General features: G+C 35.0%; 1 protein-coding gene and 2 pseudogenes across 1 annotated transcript; all 3 read left to right on the forward strand.

The window, feature by feature from the left end:
- The first annotated feature begins 302 nt into the window (after window positions 1–302).
- On the forward strand, window positions 303–1,575 carry LOC133188664 (uncharacterized; annotated as a pseudogene).
- A 10,777-nt stretch (window positions 1,576–12,352) lies between these two features.
- Window positions 12,353–14,600, forward strand: LOC133188743 (uncharacterized; annotated as a pseudogene).
- Window positions 14,601–19,027: 4,427 nt separating this feature from the next.
- LOC133188744 (uncharacterized) lies at window positions 19,028–20,452 on the forward strand. The gene is made up of 4 exons (XM_061324234.1): window positions 19,028–19,402; window positions 19,486–19,741; window positions 20,006–20,199; window positions 20,411–20,452. The coding sequence occupies exons 1-4, from the start codon at window positions 19,028–19,030 to the stop codon at window positions 20,450–20,452; spliced, it is 867 nt and encodes a 288-aa protein (XP_061180218.1).
- Window positions 20,453–21,342: the final 890 nt, after the last annotated feature.

Below are 21,342 nucleotides of genomic sequence, written 5' to 3' on the forward strand. Positions count from 1 at the left end.
TCTTTATAAAATAGGAAAGAACAAAAGAAATCGATTTTTAAACCGAATATCATACAAATGAAGCAACATGTATGGTAAATTAATAATACACAAATATTAATCATTTGAACTTGTGTATTTCTTCAGGCCAGCGTAAATTTACTGAAATCGAATATTTACAAAAGGACAAGATTCGCAAATACTCAACCATCGGACATCAGAGTATATTTTTCAAACCTACCATCATCGTCGAGTACTTACACACGAAAAAATGTCAAGGGCCTCGCGTGGCGCAGTAATGATATTTTCCCGCGTTTCGATAGTATAGCTGGAAAATGTTGTATTAATGACAAGATGTTTATACACATGTAGTGTGGATTGGTCAGAGAGTGACCAATAGAAATTGATTTTGATGTGTAATAGGGAACTGGTTTTAAAGGTTGGTCATTTCTAGCCGCTGATTTAAGCGAGCAACATCACATTATGGACGCCGGGGACGTTCAACAGCAAATGAACACGTCAATTCAACAGGCAAACAATGAGATTTTGAGTCAGTTTTCCAGTATTTTGGACAGTCGACTGTCAACAGTTCAGAGAAGTATAAACGAAAATCAAAAGATTATCGCCGAGCGGCAAGAAGCTAAGTTTGAGCAAGTTTTTGCAGATAATTACAAATTCAAAAAGCGCAGTAATGAAGAAATATACAAGCACAATTTTAAAGTAATGGCAAAGCTGAAGGAGGCAAACGAAGAACTGGAAGAGAGCCGCATTCAAGGAGCGAGACAAAAGATAACAGAAGGTTATGACTTAATTAAGCAGAGACAAAAACTTGTTAAGAACCCCATAGCTTCAGACTCGGATGATGAAAAAAGAATTTCCAAAGCGCAAACGAGGGCTTAGAGAAAAGTCAAGGACGAATGCATCAAACGTCGAATGGATATGCGAGAGAAATGGAGGCCCTACCCTTCTATCAACGCTGCAGAAGGCAGTACTTCATCCTCTACAACGGCCGCAGTGTGGAGATCAGGGCAGTGCTACAGGTGTTATAAGAAGGGACAGTGGAGAAAAGATTGTACAGAAAAAATAGATGAAAAGATAAGTAGTTTTGTATTTGAATGTTTTGACGCAAAGCAGTCATGTGAGACGAACACAGGTAAATCACCAGTAGGTAGACTGAGAAAAAATGTAGGTCAATGGCGTTCGATTGAAGCGAGCAGGTATGTGTTAAGTGTTATTGAATTTGGTTACAAACTGCCTTTATTTACAATTCCAAGTCCAACAGAACTTAAAAATAACAAATCTGCATTTGAAAATGCCAATTTTGCATCAACTGAAATAGAAAAGCTGGTGAAAATGGGCTGTGCTCAAGAGGTTATTAACAAACCAAAAGTAGTGAATCCATTGACTGTAGCAGGTAATAAACAAAAAAAACAAAGGTTGGTTTTAGATGCTAGGCATGTCAATCCACATTTATTTAAATACAAACACAAGTACGAAGACGCAAGTACATCACGTGAACTGTTTCAAGAGGTTGATTACATTTTTTCATTTGATTTGAAAAGCGCTTATCATTATATTATGATACATGTAAATTAGCATACTTGATTGTAATAAAATCCGGGCGAGCCGAACGTAGCCGGGTAAACCCGGCAAAGTGTCGAGAATCAAGTGACCCGGCTTAAATACAACAATGGCAGAAGATTTGCAAGTTGCAGGGTTTGCTGCCAGTATTGCATGGATGCTGCTTACAACCGACGACGAGGACGATGAAATAAAACTGGAACAGTTAGGATTACTGAAGTTTAGGCGGTTTGTACCGGAAATATTCGATGCATTCATAGGTGTAGATGTATTAGGTAGTAGATGTGTTAACCACTGTTAACTATTAGCAGAGACATATGTCTCTGCTATTAGACTATAAAATAATCTATAGGAATTGTTACATCGCCTCATCCGTGACCCTTAAAAATCGAACAACTTCTCAAATTAATGCATGCGACGAAAGGGGGGGGGGGAGCTCCTTTTCTCTTCGGAATGATCATTTCATTCCGAAGAGGATTTAAGTCAGAGGGACTAGGATTCAGTGTCAGAGAAATAAGGGGGGTGTATTTCCCACACCTATTCTCATTTTCTACTTAATGAAAAGAGCATGATATTGTTTCTCTCCCCTATCTGATAAAAAAGGCAAATTCATTTATGTATTTGTTCTCTCCTGTTTCAATTGATAAAACGTTCATTTAATGCATATTTTTTCACAGAATGGATCACCATCGAGGCAAAAACTTCTATGAGATTACGATTCCTGGTTACCTTCCTGACACATTCCGACGCTTTTTCAGAATGAGCAGGAATTCTTTCCAACTGTTACTTGAACATGTTGCAGCCTGTGATGAATTGCAAGCAAGGCAGTATAAAGGTGGACGCCAAGAGGTAACTTGCAAGAAAGCCCTCTTGATGGTTTTACGCTATTTGGCATCTCAGGAAACACAATTTGAAATATGTGATAGATTTGATGTTACTGAATTTACATTGCTAAAATACAGATCTTTGGTGATAAGTGCTATAAACAGAACTTTACAAAGCAAATTCATATCATGGCCTAGTGTGAATCAGTACAATGAGGTTGCAAGAGAATTCAACTTTCTTGCTGGACGTGGATTTCCAAACACAATTGGTGCAGTTGATGGCACACATATACGTATTGATCCTCCTACTGAAAACCCAAATGCTAACTACAACAGGAAAAAGTTCCATTCCATCATTTTGCAGGCTGTTTGTAAACACGATTTGATGTTTACGAGCATATATACGGGCTGGCCTGGTAGAGTTCATGACGCAAAAGTATTACGACATTCAAACTTATGGGAAACTGGTGATGAAAAGTGTCAGTTCGGAAACTTTCACATACTCGGGGATGGTGCTTATCCTTTACAACGTTGGTTATTAACCCCGTATCGAGATACCGGACACCTTACTCGAGAGGAAATGAGGTACAACGAAATTTTTTCTTCAAAAAGACAAGTAATAGGACGAGCCTTTGGATTTCTTCAAGGAAGATTCCGACGACTGAAACACATAAGCATGATAATTGTGCAAGACATATGTGATCTCATCATGGCTACTTGTACTCTTCATAACATTTGCATAATGAATGGAGAAGAATTTCAGGACTTTTTAGAAGCAGATAATGACCAAATTCAGAATCAGATACAGGCTCTTAATCTTCCTCAGAACAATATTCCAGCACAGCAGAAGAGGAGATTGTTAACACAACAATTGTGAATTCTATTGCAATAAAAAAAAAATTGTAATTTAATAAATTCTGTTTTATTTTTAACATTATTAAAAATAAATAACAAAGTATAAAATAAAATACAAAAATTGACTAGACACATATGATGCTATCTGCATCTGAAGAAAACATAATTAGATGAACAAGATGTGTTTGTGAAACACTGATGCCCCGTATAGCAGCTTATGGCGAAAGTTAAAGTTTCTCAAATGCAAGTCAAACTCCAGGTCAAAAGTTTGAAAAATGTTGTTACCCCTAAAAGGTATTGTCTTGAGGAATATACCTGTGAAATATGAAAGCCCTAACACCAAACGTTGAAAAATTATGGCAAAGGTTAAAGTTTTTCAAAAGTGCAACATCAGGGTTAAGGTCAAATGGTACCCAAGGGATGTCACAAGTGATACACATGTGAAATATGAAAGCAATAGATCCAACCAATAAAAAATGATAGGCAAGGTTAAAATTTTTGCGGACAAACAAACAGACAGGGCAAAAACTATATGCCCCTGAATCTTCGATTACAGTGGCATAAAAATTACTTCAAATAATTTTGTGATTGAAATGGAAACTAATAGATTTTAGGTATCAAGTTCTGTGCATATAACATTTTTGCTCATCAGTTATTTTTTAAATTTTGGAATGCATCCTTCAAAACACCAATAAAACTCCTCTGTAATTCCAAACGCTCCTGGTGTCGTCTCTCTGCATCAGCATTGGCTTTTTCAAATTCCATCAAAAATAGATCCTTTCCTTTTCCGCTGTAAAATTAATACAGGGTCACGTTTTTAAAGCTTTTCTCACATGTGATAAAAGTGTGCATTTTAATTTATGTTAAAAATATTTTTATTTTCTTTTAAAGAGTAAGAATTATCAAAAGTTTAAGAAATATTTTAGCAATACAAACTTCTAAATGTACATGCATATTACATCAGTAAGAAAAAATAAGGTTTACATGTATCTTGACATATATGGTGCAGATATGATGTACACAGTGTATTACCCTTTTTTCTCTTGGACTGTTTGTTTTTAGATAGAGTTGATCTGCTACTGGCATCATTGCCCTCATCTATTTTACAATAAAACTTTTTTTAAAAATTTTTCAGTTCAGAACAATAATGAGTAAGAAATAGAAATAATCAATCTTGACACATTTGGTGTGATTATCATATACACAGTACATTTACCTTTGTCCGTTTTGGTAAATTTAGGTTTGGATGGAGTTGATTGGGGTGGACAACTTGAGTTTGTGCTCGTGCTCTCATCTATATAACAGAATCATTAAAAAAAGATGGCATTTTAATTTAGTACTTGCATTGCTTACAGACATATTGGATACACAACGTACATGTACCATAAATAAATTAAATTCATATTCAAGTATGAAGTTTCCAATTAATGTTAAAATTATTAATTTTGTTATGAAAATTTCAGTGCGTCACCTGTGCTACTCAGCTTGGCTGCAGATTCAAGTGTGTATGAGGGATGTATATCTTGTTGGGTTCCAAATGCATCCTCCATTTCATCTTCTAGAGGATCATTAGGATTTTCTGTTCCAGATTTATTTAATTTTCTTTTCAGTTTGCCATGCCTTTCTTTCAAGCTTTTTATTTTCAGTCTGCATTGTTCTGCACTGTATTCATAATCCTGATCAATACTTTGCAGCTCCTTGGAAATTAACATCCATTTCGACTTAACAGGCTTCTTTGAATTTTCAACTTCTTTGTATAGATTAAGCAGATTTTGTTCTGCACATTTAGTCCAGCTCTTTGTGACTGATGTTGGCGAGTTGAATGTTGTTGGTGAGGTTGACCTTGATGTAGTTGGTGTGTCTTCCCCCCTTGTGCTTGTTTCAGCTTCTTTTGATTGACATCCCAAAATTTCATTAATAGTTGCCTCATCTACAATTTTTTTTTGTAATTAGATGATTGATTGTAAAACAGTGGTCATGACCTTTACATTACTAATCATACTTGACATGTAATATCTGTAATTTGAAATGCAAAGTTGTGAAAAGTTGCATTGGAATAGCTGAATAAAGCTACTTGAAGTAGCAAAACAAAGCTTCGTAGGTAATATTAGCTACATAGCTAAATGTACTGATTGTACTGGACCTGTATATAGTGAATGGTGAATGTTAAAACTCAAATGGTAAATCATGTTAAGTACATTGCACATTTGAATTTCTTCTTGTACTTGAACAATATTTTAATATTTTGCAATGACCTCCTTCATCAACTCTATAAAGGAGATCAAACTAAAAGAAAACATGAGGCCAACAACGAAAGATGATTTGTTTGATGTACTCCGACCGACCCATCAAATTGCCCCTACCCAATCATTTTTTTCAGCACCTTGAATTTTTTATTTCTTTTTTTTTTCTAGTTTCTATAGTATACCATAATTTCTCTAGGATGCTTTTTGATTTGAAATTTTTATAGCAATAAATATGAAATCTGTATAGCTATCCAGTGTGTAATGCAAACATCAATGTATTTCTGAGTCTGTGATTTTTATGACAGTTATCACTTTGTCCAATACTGTAAAGCAAAAAAAGAAAAAAAATTAAGTACATGTACCAACCTACTTACCCAACTACCTTGAAAAATGTGGGTCGGAGTACATCAAACAAAAATATTTTTAATGATGGCCTGAAAGCTATCTTAATTTTTTTTTTTTTTTTTTTTTTTTACATATATACAGACGAAACAGTTGTACGATACATACCCTGAGCTCTAATTTTCGAAGCTAGTTCAGGAGTTGTGAAAACCCTGAGGACTGTACAAAAATCATTTTCATCATTGATTTTTACATACACCTCCTCAGTACTTTCATGATCCCTCTCTTCAACTCCAAAGTATAAAGTCCTGTGAATCTTTGACTGAGCCTGCATTCTAAAATGATATTGTAAAGCCGTGTTTGTGTATTCATAATGCATGATTAGTTGGAGGAAAAAATTAAAGCTTAAACAAAGATACCTTCACGTTTGAAAACCGTCTAACCATGTGTAAGGCCACGAGGGGTATGTACCCTACGTTGTATTTGACTATTAATTAAGTTGTACCTAAATCATTCGTTTGGTTCCTTTATTTTCAAAAGATAAAAAAAATGTGACAGCTTGATTGATTGATTGTATATTGTTTAACGCCAAGTGACGAGTCGGCATTATTTCAGCTATATTTCGGCGGAAAATGTGATAGCCTAAAATTAATATATTTTTACCCGAGTGACAAATTGTCTCGTTTGCAGATTTTGGAGTTTCACAGACTAGCACCATATATGGATCACCAGTCGACACCTGTACCAGAAGAGATGTTCAGGCTCTGAAGTCCCTCTCAATATACTTGGCAGAAAATGCTTTGACAGTTTCAACGCGGAATTCTTACAACAAAGCCAAGCTGACTTGCAACGAATTCTTATCCAAGTACTTTCCAGGAGCCCCAATGTTTCCAATGACAAACGAACAGTTGGTTTTATTTATTTCTTATTGCTATCAGAAAGAACTTTCGCCTCAGACTGTTACCACATACATGTCAGCTTTGGCACATTTTCACAAAATGGAGGGTTATCCTGATCCAACTCAAAATTTCATTGTGAAACGAACAATTCAAGGATTTTCGAAACTCAAAGCTAGACCAGATACTCGTCTTCCCATTACGCCAATAATATTACAGAGAATAATAAACTCGTTACCTAAGTGTACTCAGTCATTTTATCAGAGAACTCTTTTTAAGGCGATGTTTTTATTAGCATTCCATGCATTCTTAAGGGTGGGAGAAATCACTTCCCCGACAAAAAACACTTTAAATTTATCAGCAGTGTCATTTGAGAAACAACAGAATGAAGTACCAGAATGTATGACTTTGACCATGGTTGATTTTAAGCATCATAGAGGAAAACCACCTGTGACATTTCATTTAAATGCCAACAAAGACAAACCAGAATTATGTGCAGTTTTGGCAATGTGGGAATACAAAGAATTAAGAGGAGGTAGTGATGGACCACTTTTCATGTTTCAGGATAACTCACCAGTTTCAAGTCATTACTTTAATCAGCAATTAAAAATATCACTTAATTATTTAAATTATGACACAAAACTTTATAAAGGACATTCATTCCGAATTGGTGCAGCTACGTTAGCCAAATCAAAGGGAATCTCAGATGAACAAATCCAGTTGTTAGGACGATGGAAATCAAATGCGTACAAAAAGTATATTTGCATTCCATTGTTGAACATCTAATTTGAATTTCTCTGTTAAACAAAAAATAACAGAAAATCATGGGGTTATGGGCCCTTGTTTTTTCTTACAATCCTCATCAGCTGTCATCATCTTAGAAACATGGGGACAGGGGCCTCTGTTTCGATTGAACGAAGTTTTATTGTAGCAGTTTTATGTACATGATGTATGTCAAATAATTTCTTGTCTTGTTTGTAATTCTAACCTACCGCAGCTTCTTTATCAATTACATTGATACTTGGGGACAGGGGCCTCAGTTTCAATTGAATGCAAAAATTTTTAGTAGTTCAAAGTAGGTTCATAAACCTCTGGTCTTATTGGAACGCCTACCTCAGCTGGCAAATACAAAGAAACATGAGGACAGGGGCCTCTGTTTCAACAGATTTAACATTGTGTTAAAACATTTTAGATCTTGCATGTATTTTGATATCATGACTTCCTCTGAATGATTTCTGGGTGGGGGGTATTACTTGTTAAGTAATACTTTGGCAGAAGTTGATCCCTCACCTTTGATTTTCAGGGACACAATTTTAACTATAACTATTTATCATATGTTTTGTTATTATTTTTCCATATTGTACATATGTTGTGTATATGAAAACGTTGATCGTCATTTGGCTAATAAATGACCATTTTCGATTCTAATATGTGTTTGAGTATAATAAGTTGAAAATCAAACGGAGCAGAGCCATTCAGAGGAAAAGAGTTGACAAAAATTTACATTTATGTAAATAAATGCATTTTTGGCAATCCTGAATTATTGTTATTGCCCTTGAAACACCACTAGGTGGCAGCATTTGTTTTACTACGCATTTCACCGCTAGGTGGCAGCTTTAATCAAAACAGTGCATCCTAAATGAAATTGAGAAAGATGTTTGATCTTTAAATCCCACCTCCCTCCCTAATCAACATTGTTTATTGGGAGATTCATGCTCATGTTTTAATACTTTGAGTAGTCTAGTCATTTTTGTTTGTCATTTTTAACTATTTTGATTTCTATGATTTTTATTGTGGAATGTTTTTATTAGTTTAGCCATTTTGCATGCCATTTGCTCAAGTATATCTGATTTTAATGACTTTTAATGTGGTATGTTTTGATTAGTCGTGCCATTTTTCTTTGCCAAATTTTCAGCATGTCTAATTTTAATGACTTGTTTTGCTACATATTCTGAGGTGTTTTCTAGTCAATGTTTGGCAGAAGTTGATCCCTCACCTTTGATTTTCAGGGACACAATTTTAACTATAACTATTTATCATATGTTTTGTTATTATTTTTCCATATTGTACATATGTTGTGTATATGAAAACGTTGATCGTCATTTGGCTAATAAATGACCATTTTCTATTCTAATATGTGTTTGAGTTTAATAAGTTGAAAATCAAACGGAGCAGAATCATTCAGAGGAAAAGAGTTGACAAAAATAACCTTTCTGCAGTATCAGGGAGATATATACAAATAACTGCTACTTGGCAAAAATTTTGCCTAACGTTAATAGCATTGAAAATCGCTCATTTCACCCGAGTCACTGGGCAATAATTATGATAATGTGCTACCTAGGTGATTTTAATACTTGTTTATCAAATGTCGTTGTATTGTACTTATAACTGTTCTGCATAGTTTATAAAATTGGATTAAAAAAATCACTTACGGTGCTTTTCCCTCCTTAGAAGCCATGTTGGAGCCGTTTGCCCCTATCAAATTTTTCCGGCTCAAGCGGCTCACCCGGCTTGATGCGTGCGCAATACCGGCTCAGAATCAAGTGTGTCGCCGGTCATCGCCGGTTTACCCGGGCGCGCCGGATGGTCAGAATCAAGTATGCTAAATGAGTTAGACAGAGAGTATTTGGGTTTTAAAGGGAAAAACAAATTCTATGTGTTTAACGTTCTGCCATTTGGCATCAGTACTGCTGGATATATTTTTACGAAGGTTTTGCGAGAAGTAGTTGAATTTTGGAGATCGAAGAGTTACAAAATCGGTATGTATTTAGATGACGGCATAGGTGGCGCTGAAACTTTAGATCACGCTAGAATTGTTAGTGAAAAAATTCAAGCTGATTTAAATGCATTAGGTTTTATAGTGGCTGATGAGAAATGTCATTGGGAACCAGTTCAATAAATAACTTGGTTAGGGTTCGTTTGGAACACAAATCTTGATAGAATATCAGTCTCGAATTCTAGGATAAACAAACTTAAGCAAGTATTCAAAATATTTTGCAAGGCATCAAAGCTGGATACAAATGGTTTGAAGTTCGATTCGTTGCATCAGTAATCAGTCAGATCATTTCAACACAAGCGGTGTTTGGTGATGCGGTTAGGCTCAGAACCAGGTATATGTATTATTGCATTTTTTGGTCACCTGAGTCACTCAGGTGACCTATTGCTATCTCTTTTCGTCCGTCGTCGTGCGTCGTTCGTCGGTCGTAAACTTTTGAACATTTTCAGCTTCTTCTGTGGAACCAGCAAACCAATTTCAACCAATTTTGGCATATAGCATCTATGGGTGAAGGGGAACAAAAATTGTGAAATTCGTAGCCCCTGCCCCCCTGGGGCCTGAGGGGTGGGGCCAAAACCATCAAAATTAATGCAATCTTTAAACATCTTCTTCTTTACTCCTGGACATCAAGCAGTCAAACTGTTGGCATGATTGTAATAAGCATTGAGCCCTCTACCAAAATTGTGAAATTCATGGCCCCAGGGTCAGGGGTTCTGGTGCTAGGGCGGGGCTATATAGATCATATAGTGAAAGTGCATTATTTCTTTGAAAATCTTCTTCTCTACTCCTGGGTATTATTGAAACAAATTGAATACATAGTTATGATAAGCAAGGGTGACTCTACCAAAATTGTGAAATTCATGACCCCAGGGTCAGGGGTTCTGATGCTAGAGCAGGACTATATAGATCATATAGTGAAAGTGTAATTTTTCTTTGAAAATCTTCTTCTCTACTCCTAGGTATTATTTAAACAAATTGAATACATAGTTATGATAAGCAAGAGTGACTCTACCAAAATTGTGAAATTCATGACCCCAGGGTCAGGGGTTCTGGTGCTAGGGCGGGGCTATATAGATCATATAGTGAAAGTGCATTATTTCTTTGAAAATCTTCTTTTCTACTCCTGGGTATTATTTAAACAAATTAAATACATAGTTATGATAAACAAGAGTGACTTTACCAAAATTGTGAAATTCATGACCCCAGGGTCAGGGGTTCTGGTGCTAGGGTGGGGCTATATAGATCATATAATGAAAGTGCATTATTTCTTTGAAAATCTTCTTCTCTACTCCTGGGTATTATTTAAACAAATTAAGGACCCTCTATACACTAGAGGAAAATATGTTTTTGACATTGAGAAAATTATAATGTGTAAAGGTGTAAATATTGAGCTTATCTTTCACATTTTCAATAAAGGGTGCCTTGCATTTACCCCCGGGAAAAATGTTCAAAGATGATGAAGTACTGATGAACATAAATCACTGTTGTTTACTTAAGTGGGAAAAATACCTGCAAATGAAGTGTTCTATCTATTCATCTTGGCCTTTTAAAGTGTTATGAATGCTTGATTTGATCACAAATTAAGTAATAAACTGTCAATTTCAATTTATTTTATTCTTGATCAAAGAGCAGATCACTCTATGTGCATAAACATACAACAAAATCAGAACTCTCTAGTGTGCAGTGTATAGAGGGCTCTTAAATACATAGTAATGATAAGCAAGGGTGACTCTACCGAAATTGTGAAATTCATAGCCCCAGGGTCAGGGGTTCTGGTGCTAGGGCGGGGCTATATAGATCATATAGTGAAAGTGCATTATTTCTTTGAAAATCTTCTCGTCTCCTGGGTATTATTTAAACAAATACATGGTTACGATAAGCAAGGATGCCTCTTCCAAAATTGTGAATTTCATGACCCCTCGATCAGAGGTTCTGATATCAGGGCGGGGCTCTATTTATTACATAGTGAAAATGCATTAATGCTTTAAAAATCTTCTCTGCACCTGGGCATATCAGAGGCAAAAAGAGTAAAAGTTTTAATAAGGAAGGGTATTTTTACCAGATTTTTGAACATCAGAACCATTTGGTCAAGTGTTCTGGTCTAGGCCAGGGCTCTATTAATTTGTATTCTACTGAGAGGAGTTATTCCCCTTTGCCATTTACTTGTGATAATTAATCACTGTAAATAATGTACTTGAAAGGTTAATAGAATAAGAGAATTATGCAAGAATTTTTATTGTATTATACAAAAAGTACTTTCATAGTTTTAATGATCAGGTAGACTTGTAAGTAACAGATAAATAAAAATGAGACAAAAGTAACTTGTCTTATTAAATGTTCATCAAAGACCAAGAGAGGCCAATGTAAGAGATTTCAACAAGGAATTAAAAGAGTACAGAAGCACTGATTATAATTCTGTCTGGTGAGAGTGATAAATGGGGAACAGATTAGAACCTGATTTATGTACTGTTAATGAACACTAGACTAATTATTTTGTTGATCCTGATCACCCTATTTTTCTTGCTTTTGGGCAACAAAGCTTCACCTTTCAGTTCATTTTATACTCTATGGATCCTCTAAATTGTTGTATTATACTCAGGTGATCGTTAAGGTTCTTGGGCCTCTTGTAATAAGATCCAGTTGGAATTCTTATATTATGTTGAGTAAGGAAGCTGTAGGGAGCTTCAGTTTTGGTTACAAAATTTAGAAAGCATGAATGAAATGGGCGCTCGGTTGAGTAAGGTCATTGACAAAGATGTCAGAATATTGAAGTATATTGTGATGCTTCAGATTCTGGATATGGAGGTCATTTGACTCTAAGTTCAAAGGTTGAACAGAAGGAATTTGAATGGTATGGTATTTGGAATGAATGTGAATGTAGACAAGAGTTCCACATGGAGGGAACTGGAAACTGTTAAGAGAATTTTAGATAATTCGGTAGATTTGGTCAAGAGCAATTCAGTTGAAGTAAATTCAGATAAGAAGAATGTGCCACACTTACTTAAGGTAGGTAGTAGAAATAAGTGTTTGCAGGACATTGCTATGTCTGTGCATGGGCTGTGTAAGGCGGAGAATATTCAGTTGAATTGTAAATGGTTGCCTAGAACTGCTAATAAGAAAGCAGATACACTAAGCAGGAGAAGTGATTGTGATGATTGGGCTATTAAACAGGGAGTGTTTGAGTATTTTGATGAAGCATGGGGTAAGCATACATGTGACAGATTTGCTTCTAAATATAACAGTAAGTGTGAAGTATTCAATTCCAAATATTGGTGCGCTGAATCAAGCGGAGTCGATGCTTTTGAACAGGTATGGTCAGATTGTGTTACTGTACCACCACCTTGTCTGATACAAAGATGTGTAAGAAAAATTGAGTCTGAGAAGTGTAAGTGTACTTTGGTAATACCAGAGTGGAAATCTGCACCCTTCTGGCCAATGTTGGTCTGTAAGGATGGTAATTTCATTTGGTATGTACGAAATGTAGCAAAACTTAAAAATGTTGATGTTGTGTGTAGAGGTTGGGGAAAAAACGGGATTTTAGGTAAAGAGGGACTTGTGTTTAATATGATGTTTTTAAGAATTGAATTTTGATATTGCAGGAATAGGATCATTGCAGGATAGAGTTCGAAAGGTAGAGCTGGACAGTGGAGTGAAACCTGGCAGTTATTTGGACGACCTTTGCCCCCACATGAGTGTTTTGATATTATCAAGTAAAAGTGACAACACGAACAAAAACTATTTTAACGCTTTCAAAAGATGGGAGACCTTCATCAAATCACATGGACATAGTGCACTTCCGGCAAACCCCATTCACGTTGCATTATATGTGACACACCTTTTAGATAATGGCGCAACACAACATCCAATTAATTCGGCTGTGTACGGGATCAAGTGGGCGCATGACTGTTTGGGTTTTACAGATCCTACTAAAAATTCATTTGTTCTATATATACAGGAAGCAGCAAGGAGAAAACTGTGAACAAAAAGGAACCGATTACCAAAGAAGTGTTAATAGAATTGTGTAGTAAGTTCCAGGAAGCAACAGATTTGTTAATTGTTCGAAATCTCACAATGATTTTGTTTAGTTTCGCTGGTTTCTTGCGATTTGATGAGTTAAGCTATCTCTGTTTCAACGATGTACTAATTCGGGACGATTATTTAGTGATACGCTTCAGAAAAAGTAAGACAGATCAATATCGGCAAGGGAATGGAGTACTTATATCAAAAGGGGATACGCCTGCTTGTCCGGTGAGCATGTACCAGCGCTATTTGGAGCTTCTTGGTGATGTGGATGATAAACATTTTTTTGCATTCAGATATATTTTTAGGTCAAAAGACAATTGTAAAGTGATTTATAAAAATAAAAAGATAAGTTATTCTGCTGCAAGAAATAACATAGTACCACTTATTAAATCTGTTGTTGGGGAGGTTGATATAGGGCTTCATTCTTTAGGGTCGGGGGAGCGACTGTGGCTGCAAACGCTAGTGTTGATGATAGATGTCTCAAAAGACATGGCAGGTGGAAAACCGATAGTTCAAAAGACGGATAAATTGTTGATTCAGTTGAGAAGCGTTTGCTAGTCTCTAAATCTCTTGGTTTGTAATCACAGTCGTTGTTTTTGCCCATACTTTGTAATTTCTAGCGCACGCTCGGCTGGCTGTCATGCATAGCATGTTGTTGTTTTTCATGTTGGTATAAAAGTAATGGAGTAAATTCTGATATTTCCCCGCGTTTCGATAGTATAGCGGGAAAATGTTGTATTATGACAAGATGTTTATACACATGTAGTGTGGATTGGTCAGAGAGTGACCAATAGAAATTGATTTTGATGTGTAATAGGGAACTGGTTTTAAAGGTTGGTCACTTCTAGCCGCCGATTTAAGCGAGCAACATCAAAGTTTTCATAATTTGTAGATATAAGAAAAAAAAAATTATCAGGTATACATATAGGTTGTGAGGTCCGTCGCAACTATTTTTGCATCCAGCGGCACTTGGCACCGGACACAGGTTTCTAGAGTTTTTAAAATTATTTTATCTCTAGTTTTTCCTGGCCGGCCCTGATGCTTTTCAAAATTTTCATATTATATAATTATAATATATGCAGCGGTTTTTGCAAATTTGATGGTTTTATTTCGTCAATGTACTGTATGTATATATTGATTTATTGTTTCGTGGAGACTGTCAATAAAATACGGCGTCCAGCCCACGCTCGGCTGGCTGTCATGCATAGCATGTTCTTGTTTTTCATGTTGGTATAAAAGTAATGGAGTGAATACTTCTAGTGTTTCGTTTTGGAGTCACAGTGTAATTCAGGAGCTTATTGTAAGTCACAGGTCCCGACGTGGTACGTGGAGACTGGTCAGTCGAATGAGACCGTAAAAAACGTCGCAGTATACATGTAGATGTTGACACGAAAAAGATCCCTTACTGATTCTTAATGATCAATGGCCATAAGTGCCGATTAAAATTCTAAATTAGGAGCCCTCAACCAGGCAGGTGTTCAAATGTTGTTGGCCCAACAATTTTTAAAGGTATTTTAAAGCAAAGAAACAACCTATTTTCAAGGGCCTAACTAAAGAAAAGTACACTGGACGTCTCAAGAAGCCATTCTATAAGCCAAGATTTCAACACTATTTTGAAAGAGTGTACATGTGTAAACAATATTTATTTCAACCAAACCATATCTGAAAATGATTAAAGTATCATTTAATGTAATAGTCACGAAGTTTACCCCATAAATAAAAGGAATGAAGAAACGACATCTGAATTATATTTATCAAGATGAAATAATTAGTATACAAAGACATATTTACAACCCCAATGGTCCTATATAGTAAAAATAGAATCATACAAGAACTGTTTATTAGATTAAAACGAATGAAATGCAGTGAAATTTATTGATATGCATAAACAAGGTGATCCCCTCATCTCCTCATGAGGCAGGCTTTACCATGCTTACTACGTATGTTAATTTGAGAAGACACATTTGTCAATACCATCTTAACACTCCTTAGTCATGGTACATTTAATTCACAAAATGTCTCAAAAGTGCTGGATTCGTATGAGTTAAAGATATACAATAAGATTGATACGTCGCCGCTGTTTTATAACACGAACTAGCCCTCTGTGGCCACATGTTGTGGGCGCCATATGAGAGTAAAACAAAAGCCGGTGTCGTATAGTGAGACTTCCCCCATAGTGAGGCTTCCCCCGGAAGGCTCACTATAGTGAGTCTTCCCCCCGGAAGGCTGGCTATATAGTGAGCCTTCCCCCCGGAAGAATGGCTATATAGTGAGACTTCCCCCACGGAAGTTTCACTATATAGCCGTTCTTCCGGGGGGAAGGCTCACTTTATAGCCAGCCTTCCCCCATTCATAGCGAGACTTCCCCCTCTTATTATAGTTTCCGGAACATTGTTTTATTATTTAAAAAAATTCTAACAGTGTTAATTTATGACGAAATTATCTTCCATATATATACATGTATTTATATATTTATTTTATATGCATGAACAGTTTGAATATCGTTTTAACTGTTTGATATCCATTATAACATATGCATGTACATTGAGATGATTTAATATATATAATATGTATACCCTTTCCTTTACATGTATTGATAACGAATAATTTTATTAGTTCACGAGTCACTTACATGAAATGTTCTGATTGTTTTCAGCATTTGAATAAAAAAAAGTTGATAGCATAGTTTTGTTTGTTTGTTTTTCTGTTTGTGTACAAACATTAGCTATTTACACATTAGATATGGTTCAACCGATTTAATAAAAAATGTAGCGAAAAGAAGAAAAATTTATAGTACTTTAAGACTATGCGAGAAATAAAATAATTGTGCTCGAATGTGAAAAATAAAACATGCATTCCAAATCTCAATTATGATTTTCTTAGTTCCTAACTATATTTATCGAAAGTTTCATGTACATAAAGTTTAAATCTACTTTAAGGATAATTTTAAGCATCATTTAATAGATATGCTGAAATGTAAAATTGATGGGAAAATATTTCATTTACTTTATGCACAGGGACGTTTACAATATTAAAGACTTCATAGATCAGTGGTTCGACAAAAATTTACACTACAGCACATAAATTTCAGATTTTTATGAAAGGTCCGTAACTGATCATGATTCAATTTGCTGAAATCACGAGAGAGTCAATGATTTGAGCGCCGTGGTCGTTTTTCTCCAATTGACGAAAACCAGTATGCACGCATTTTATAAAACAAACTTTAAAATTTTTACAACTTTATATATTAAATATAAGCAGATAAAACCCGTTTTGATAACAAAAAATATTGGAAAAGTAATAGTTCACCGATTTTCTTGAAATAATATATTATTTAACTCAGGATCAGAGGCGCTTAGATTTATTTTTATTAAACACATATATTTCAGAACATATACGTAATTTAATTTAACCTAACTGAGGAATTTAAAATAAAAAAAAACATACAATATAGGAATGACTAAAATATACATGTTTAATATGTATTTTGCATAATTTTATTGAATATCTCCTCCACCCTCTCTCTCTTTCTCTACTAATATATGTACATGTATTTCTCTCATTGTGATTTTTTTTCAATTCTGTCTGTCCGTTCGTAATACAGTCCATGTTTTTCGTTCTGTCTATTCCTTTTTTTTCATTTTCTTCGTCCGCTTGTGTTATTGCGAGTTAATTAATTAGATAACTAGTATTAAGAAGGAGTAACTCTTTACAAGTAGGATTTGAACCAAATATCGCGGAGGTACGTTCATACTCCCTCGCTCCTGACTTTGTCATGATGATCTAGCCTATGAATATTTCGCAAATATAATTAATTTGATATCGAATATTTTTAAATAAAAAAAAAATCTTATTTTTATGTAACGACAATAAATTTGATTTTAAAAACATTTTTTTAACAAACATTTTATTTCATTTGCATGTTTATTTCATAAGATGCTCATGTTCAGTCAGTAGACGCTGCCTGGTGATGGTCATCAAGATGATCTCCAAAGCCCATCAATCCAAATAAAGCCCGGAAACTTCCAACAAATTGGAAGTATGCTCCAGGAATGTAAATATCGCCTGGCTTCACATGTTTTATTCTGTTTTCAATTTCGAAGGTCAGATCCAAAATAAAGTCTGCAAGCTCGTGGTCTTGGGGGTTATCATAGACACACATCAAATCTTCCAAAGCTTCGCATAAGATAAGTTGGAAATAACAGTTCATGTCGTTACCATCCATTTGTATTTGGTAAATAAGGGACATTAGCAAATCCCTTATCCGTAGGATTTTTTGTTGAAAAGTATCATCACCTTCAATATGAAGTATTTTGACATAGTTTCGTAGAAACAAACGTCGTCCACTTGGTTGGCAAGATATTTCTCTTGCGTACATTTTCTTTAAGATGCTCATTATGGCAATAATCATACAGGATTTTGTTCTCAACATGTAAATGAAAAAACCGAGTTTGAGCTCCCTTTCAAAGTAAATGATCTCCCCTTGGTTGTCTTCGTAGTTCAATGTTGAAAGAATTAAAATGTTTATTCTGAATAAATGCCTGTGTCTCTCTTTCTGGAAGTATTTTTGTTTGTTCTTTTTTTTTTTTTTTTATAATAAAATTTCTTCTGACTCATACTGATACATGTACATTTTGTCTGAAATTTACTGCGGATTTTTATATTTCAAATACAATTTACATTTTATTAATTCATAATAATAATTCATGAATAAAAGGGTATTCATATTTTGATTTAACAATACACATTTATTAAAATAACTGTGCATAAACATTAGATGTTAGATATATAAACACGATTAATTTAATTCAATCAATTATCCGGGAATTTTTTTCTTAATTAAAATACCTATATTTTACGTACCAAACGCTAGATCCTGTTATATTTAAAGTAATACACGTGGAGGAAATGGAAAAGATAAAAGACTATCTTTGTGAGGGAAAATATCCCCTTCAGGTAGATAAAAATGAGAAAAGAAGAATCAGGGCTAAATCCAAAAGATTTATTATCAAAAGAGAAAAATTATTTTGGATTAATAATTCAAAACAATTAAGAGAAGTAGTTTTGGAGCAACAAAAAATGACAGAAATTTTAGAAACATATCATGATAATAGAGGCCATATGGGAATAGAGAGGACATATAAGACCATATCTGAACTGTTCTTTTGGGAAAACATGGACGAAAATGTTCGAGAGTATGTCAACTCGTGCCATGCATGCCAAAAGTGTGGCAAATTTTCGAAAGTGACCCAAGAACTGCATCCCATACCAATCGTGTCCCCCTGGCATCACATTTGTATTGATTTAGTTTCAATGCCTCGCTCAAATTCCAATTACAATTACATATTGACAATTGTCGACTTTTTTACAAAGTGGCCGGAAGCAATTCCTCTTCGATCAAAGACCTCTGCAGAAGTTGCACTGGCTCTATACAGAAAGTTTTTGGATAGAGGATTCCCCTCAGTTATTAGTAGTGACCAGGGAAGGGAATTCGTAAACTCAATTATGGATGAATTGTCCGAAAAATTGAAATTTGAGCAGCGTATTTCATCTGCTTACCATCCCGAGACAAACGGTCTCGTTGAACGCTTTAATCAAACAATTCAGAAAATGTTGTTCAAATCAGCTAACGAGGACCACAGCAATTGGGATGAATGCATTGATGAAGCTCTCTTCTCGTATAGAACTCAACCTCAAAAATCTACAAAATTCAGCCCCTTCCAAATCATGTACGGCCGAAAACACTGGCAAGACTCAACATTAGAATTAGAGCCTACTAAAATCCCTTCTGCAGATGAAATATTTGAACATTTATCACAAATAAGAAACACTGTAAACGAAAAAGTTATGGAAAATGTCAAAACAGCTCAAGCAATTCAGGTCATTCAGCACAAAAGAAAGAGAGGCAACAAAATACATGTACAATTTGCAAAAAATGATAAGGTTTTGTTGTACAACTCCAGAAAAGCTGGCAGAAAGGGGTCAAAGATGGAGGCTACCTGGCAAGGACCATATTTTATATCAGATATCGGTTCAAAGGGGACAGTTTCTCTGCAAGACGAACATGGGAAAGTTCTGAAAACAAAATAGAAAATAAGGAAAACCATGACGGGAGTTCAAAAGCTGTTAAACGGAAGACGCAAGATGCAGAAAAACCTGACCAAAGAAAAATAAAACGCGTCATCATAGAAAGAGAACACAGTGATGGTAACTCTCAAGGTATATTATTGTATGATTTTTTGTTGCTGAAATATATCAATTTAAACATATCATTAGTACATGTAAACGAGAGCTTCACATCTCTCTCTCTCTCATCATATATTTTTGCCGTTTATAACTGTAACAAAATTACAATCTGTAGTACATGCATACGGATATAAATTTGTGGCGATTTACAGCTGCTTATCTTAGAAACAAAACATTTATAATCATTTCACTCTGGAAAAGCGAAAATGCATTGATAGACAGGTAATTTTTTTTTAGGAAATGGTGTGCAAAGAAAGGGCAACGAGGATGCCGATGAGCTTCCCGATATTGAACCAACGGATGCTAGACGAGAAACCAACGATGAACTGCCTGATATTGAACCAACAGATGCTGGACGCGTAACCACTGATGAGCTACCTGATATTGAACCAGCACAAAAGATTCATTCAGACATTGCTGTAGATGATGTTGTATTTCTTTCAGCAACGAATGAACAATTTGTATTTAATACAGTTGATCATAAGTGGCAACAAAAACATATAAAAGTTTTGGGCAAAAGTGCGAAAATTAAAAAAGAGCATTGTGAGAAAAGGGTATCCAAGTTAACGAATACGATTATGAGGCTTTTCATGAAGGGGGATGGAAATTGTTTTTTTAGATCAATTAGTCACGCTATTTCAGGCTCTCAGGCTTACCATTTGGAAGCCAGGGAAGCCGTGGTAGCATGGATGACAAAAAATCACAAAATTATCAAATCGCATTTTGGAAAAGAGTATTTGGAAAAAAGCAATATGAAACAGGTGGGGACCTGGGCGACGGAGACGGAAATTCTGTCTACTGCTGCATTGTTAGGTACTGATATTCTCATTTTATGCAGACAAAACAATACTCTTGTTTAAAATAAGTATGCCGCGAGTATGTTTAGAAAGGAACTATGTGAAAATGAATGCATATATCTTGTCAATGATTCAGGGGTGCATTTTGACTATGTCTACTCGCTGTCCAATTAAGTAATTAAAAGATTTCATAGTGATTATCCTTGAGTTTTTGTTACTTATTTAAAAAGTTGAATGGCACATGCTGATTCAAAATTACCAGTATGTTTCGCCCCACGCATTAAAACATGGTATTCTTATTTTCAATTTGTGTGGAATAACAAACAACGTATTGGTTTGTACATGTGTTGAAGTTAACAAATGAATTATTTTTGTTATTTTTTTTAATTCATATTCAAATATCTTATCTCAATCAAATAATGACTGATGCATACATGCACGCTCTGTGTTTCAACGTATAAAGTGTAAAAATGAAGTTGCGACAAAACAGATCTTCACACTAAAATTGACAATTAGCCATCTCCGACTTTAGTGCAAAATAGTTTAGTCAAATAAGTGACAATTGCAATGCAGTATATATTTTTTTTAATTTTACGTATTTTTATACGTGTATTCAAACATCCAATCGTCCAAACCCAGTTTAATAAAATATCTTTAAATAAATAATTTTTAAAACAAGACCAAAATGAAAAAATAATTGTATGAATTGATGTATGGGTGTGATGAGCAGGGGATGCACACATTTTCATGCAATTTTTCCGGTCATAAATTTTAAAA

Source organism: Saccostrea echinata, unplaced genomic scaffold, assembly GCF_033153115.1.
Source record: "Saccostrea echinata isolate AGI-Se365-2 ecotype Australia unplaced genomic scaffold, CSIRO_AGI_Sech_v1 ptg000016l, whole genome shotgun sequence".
NCBI classification, from domain to species: domain Eukaryota; kingdom Metazoa; phylum Mollusca; class Bivalvia; order Ostreida; family Ostreidae; genus Saccostrea; species Saccostrea echinata.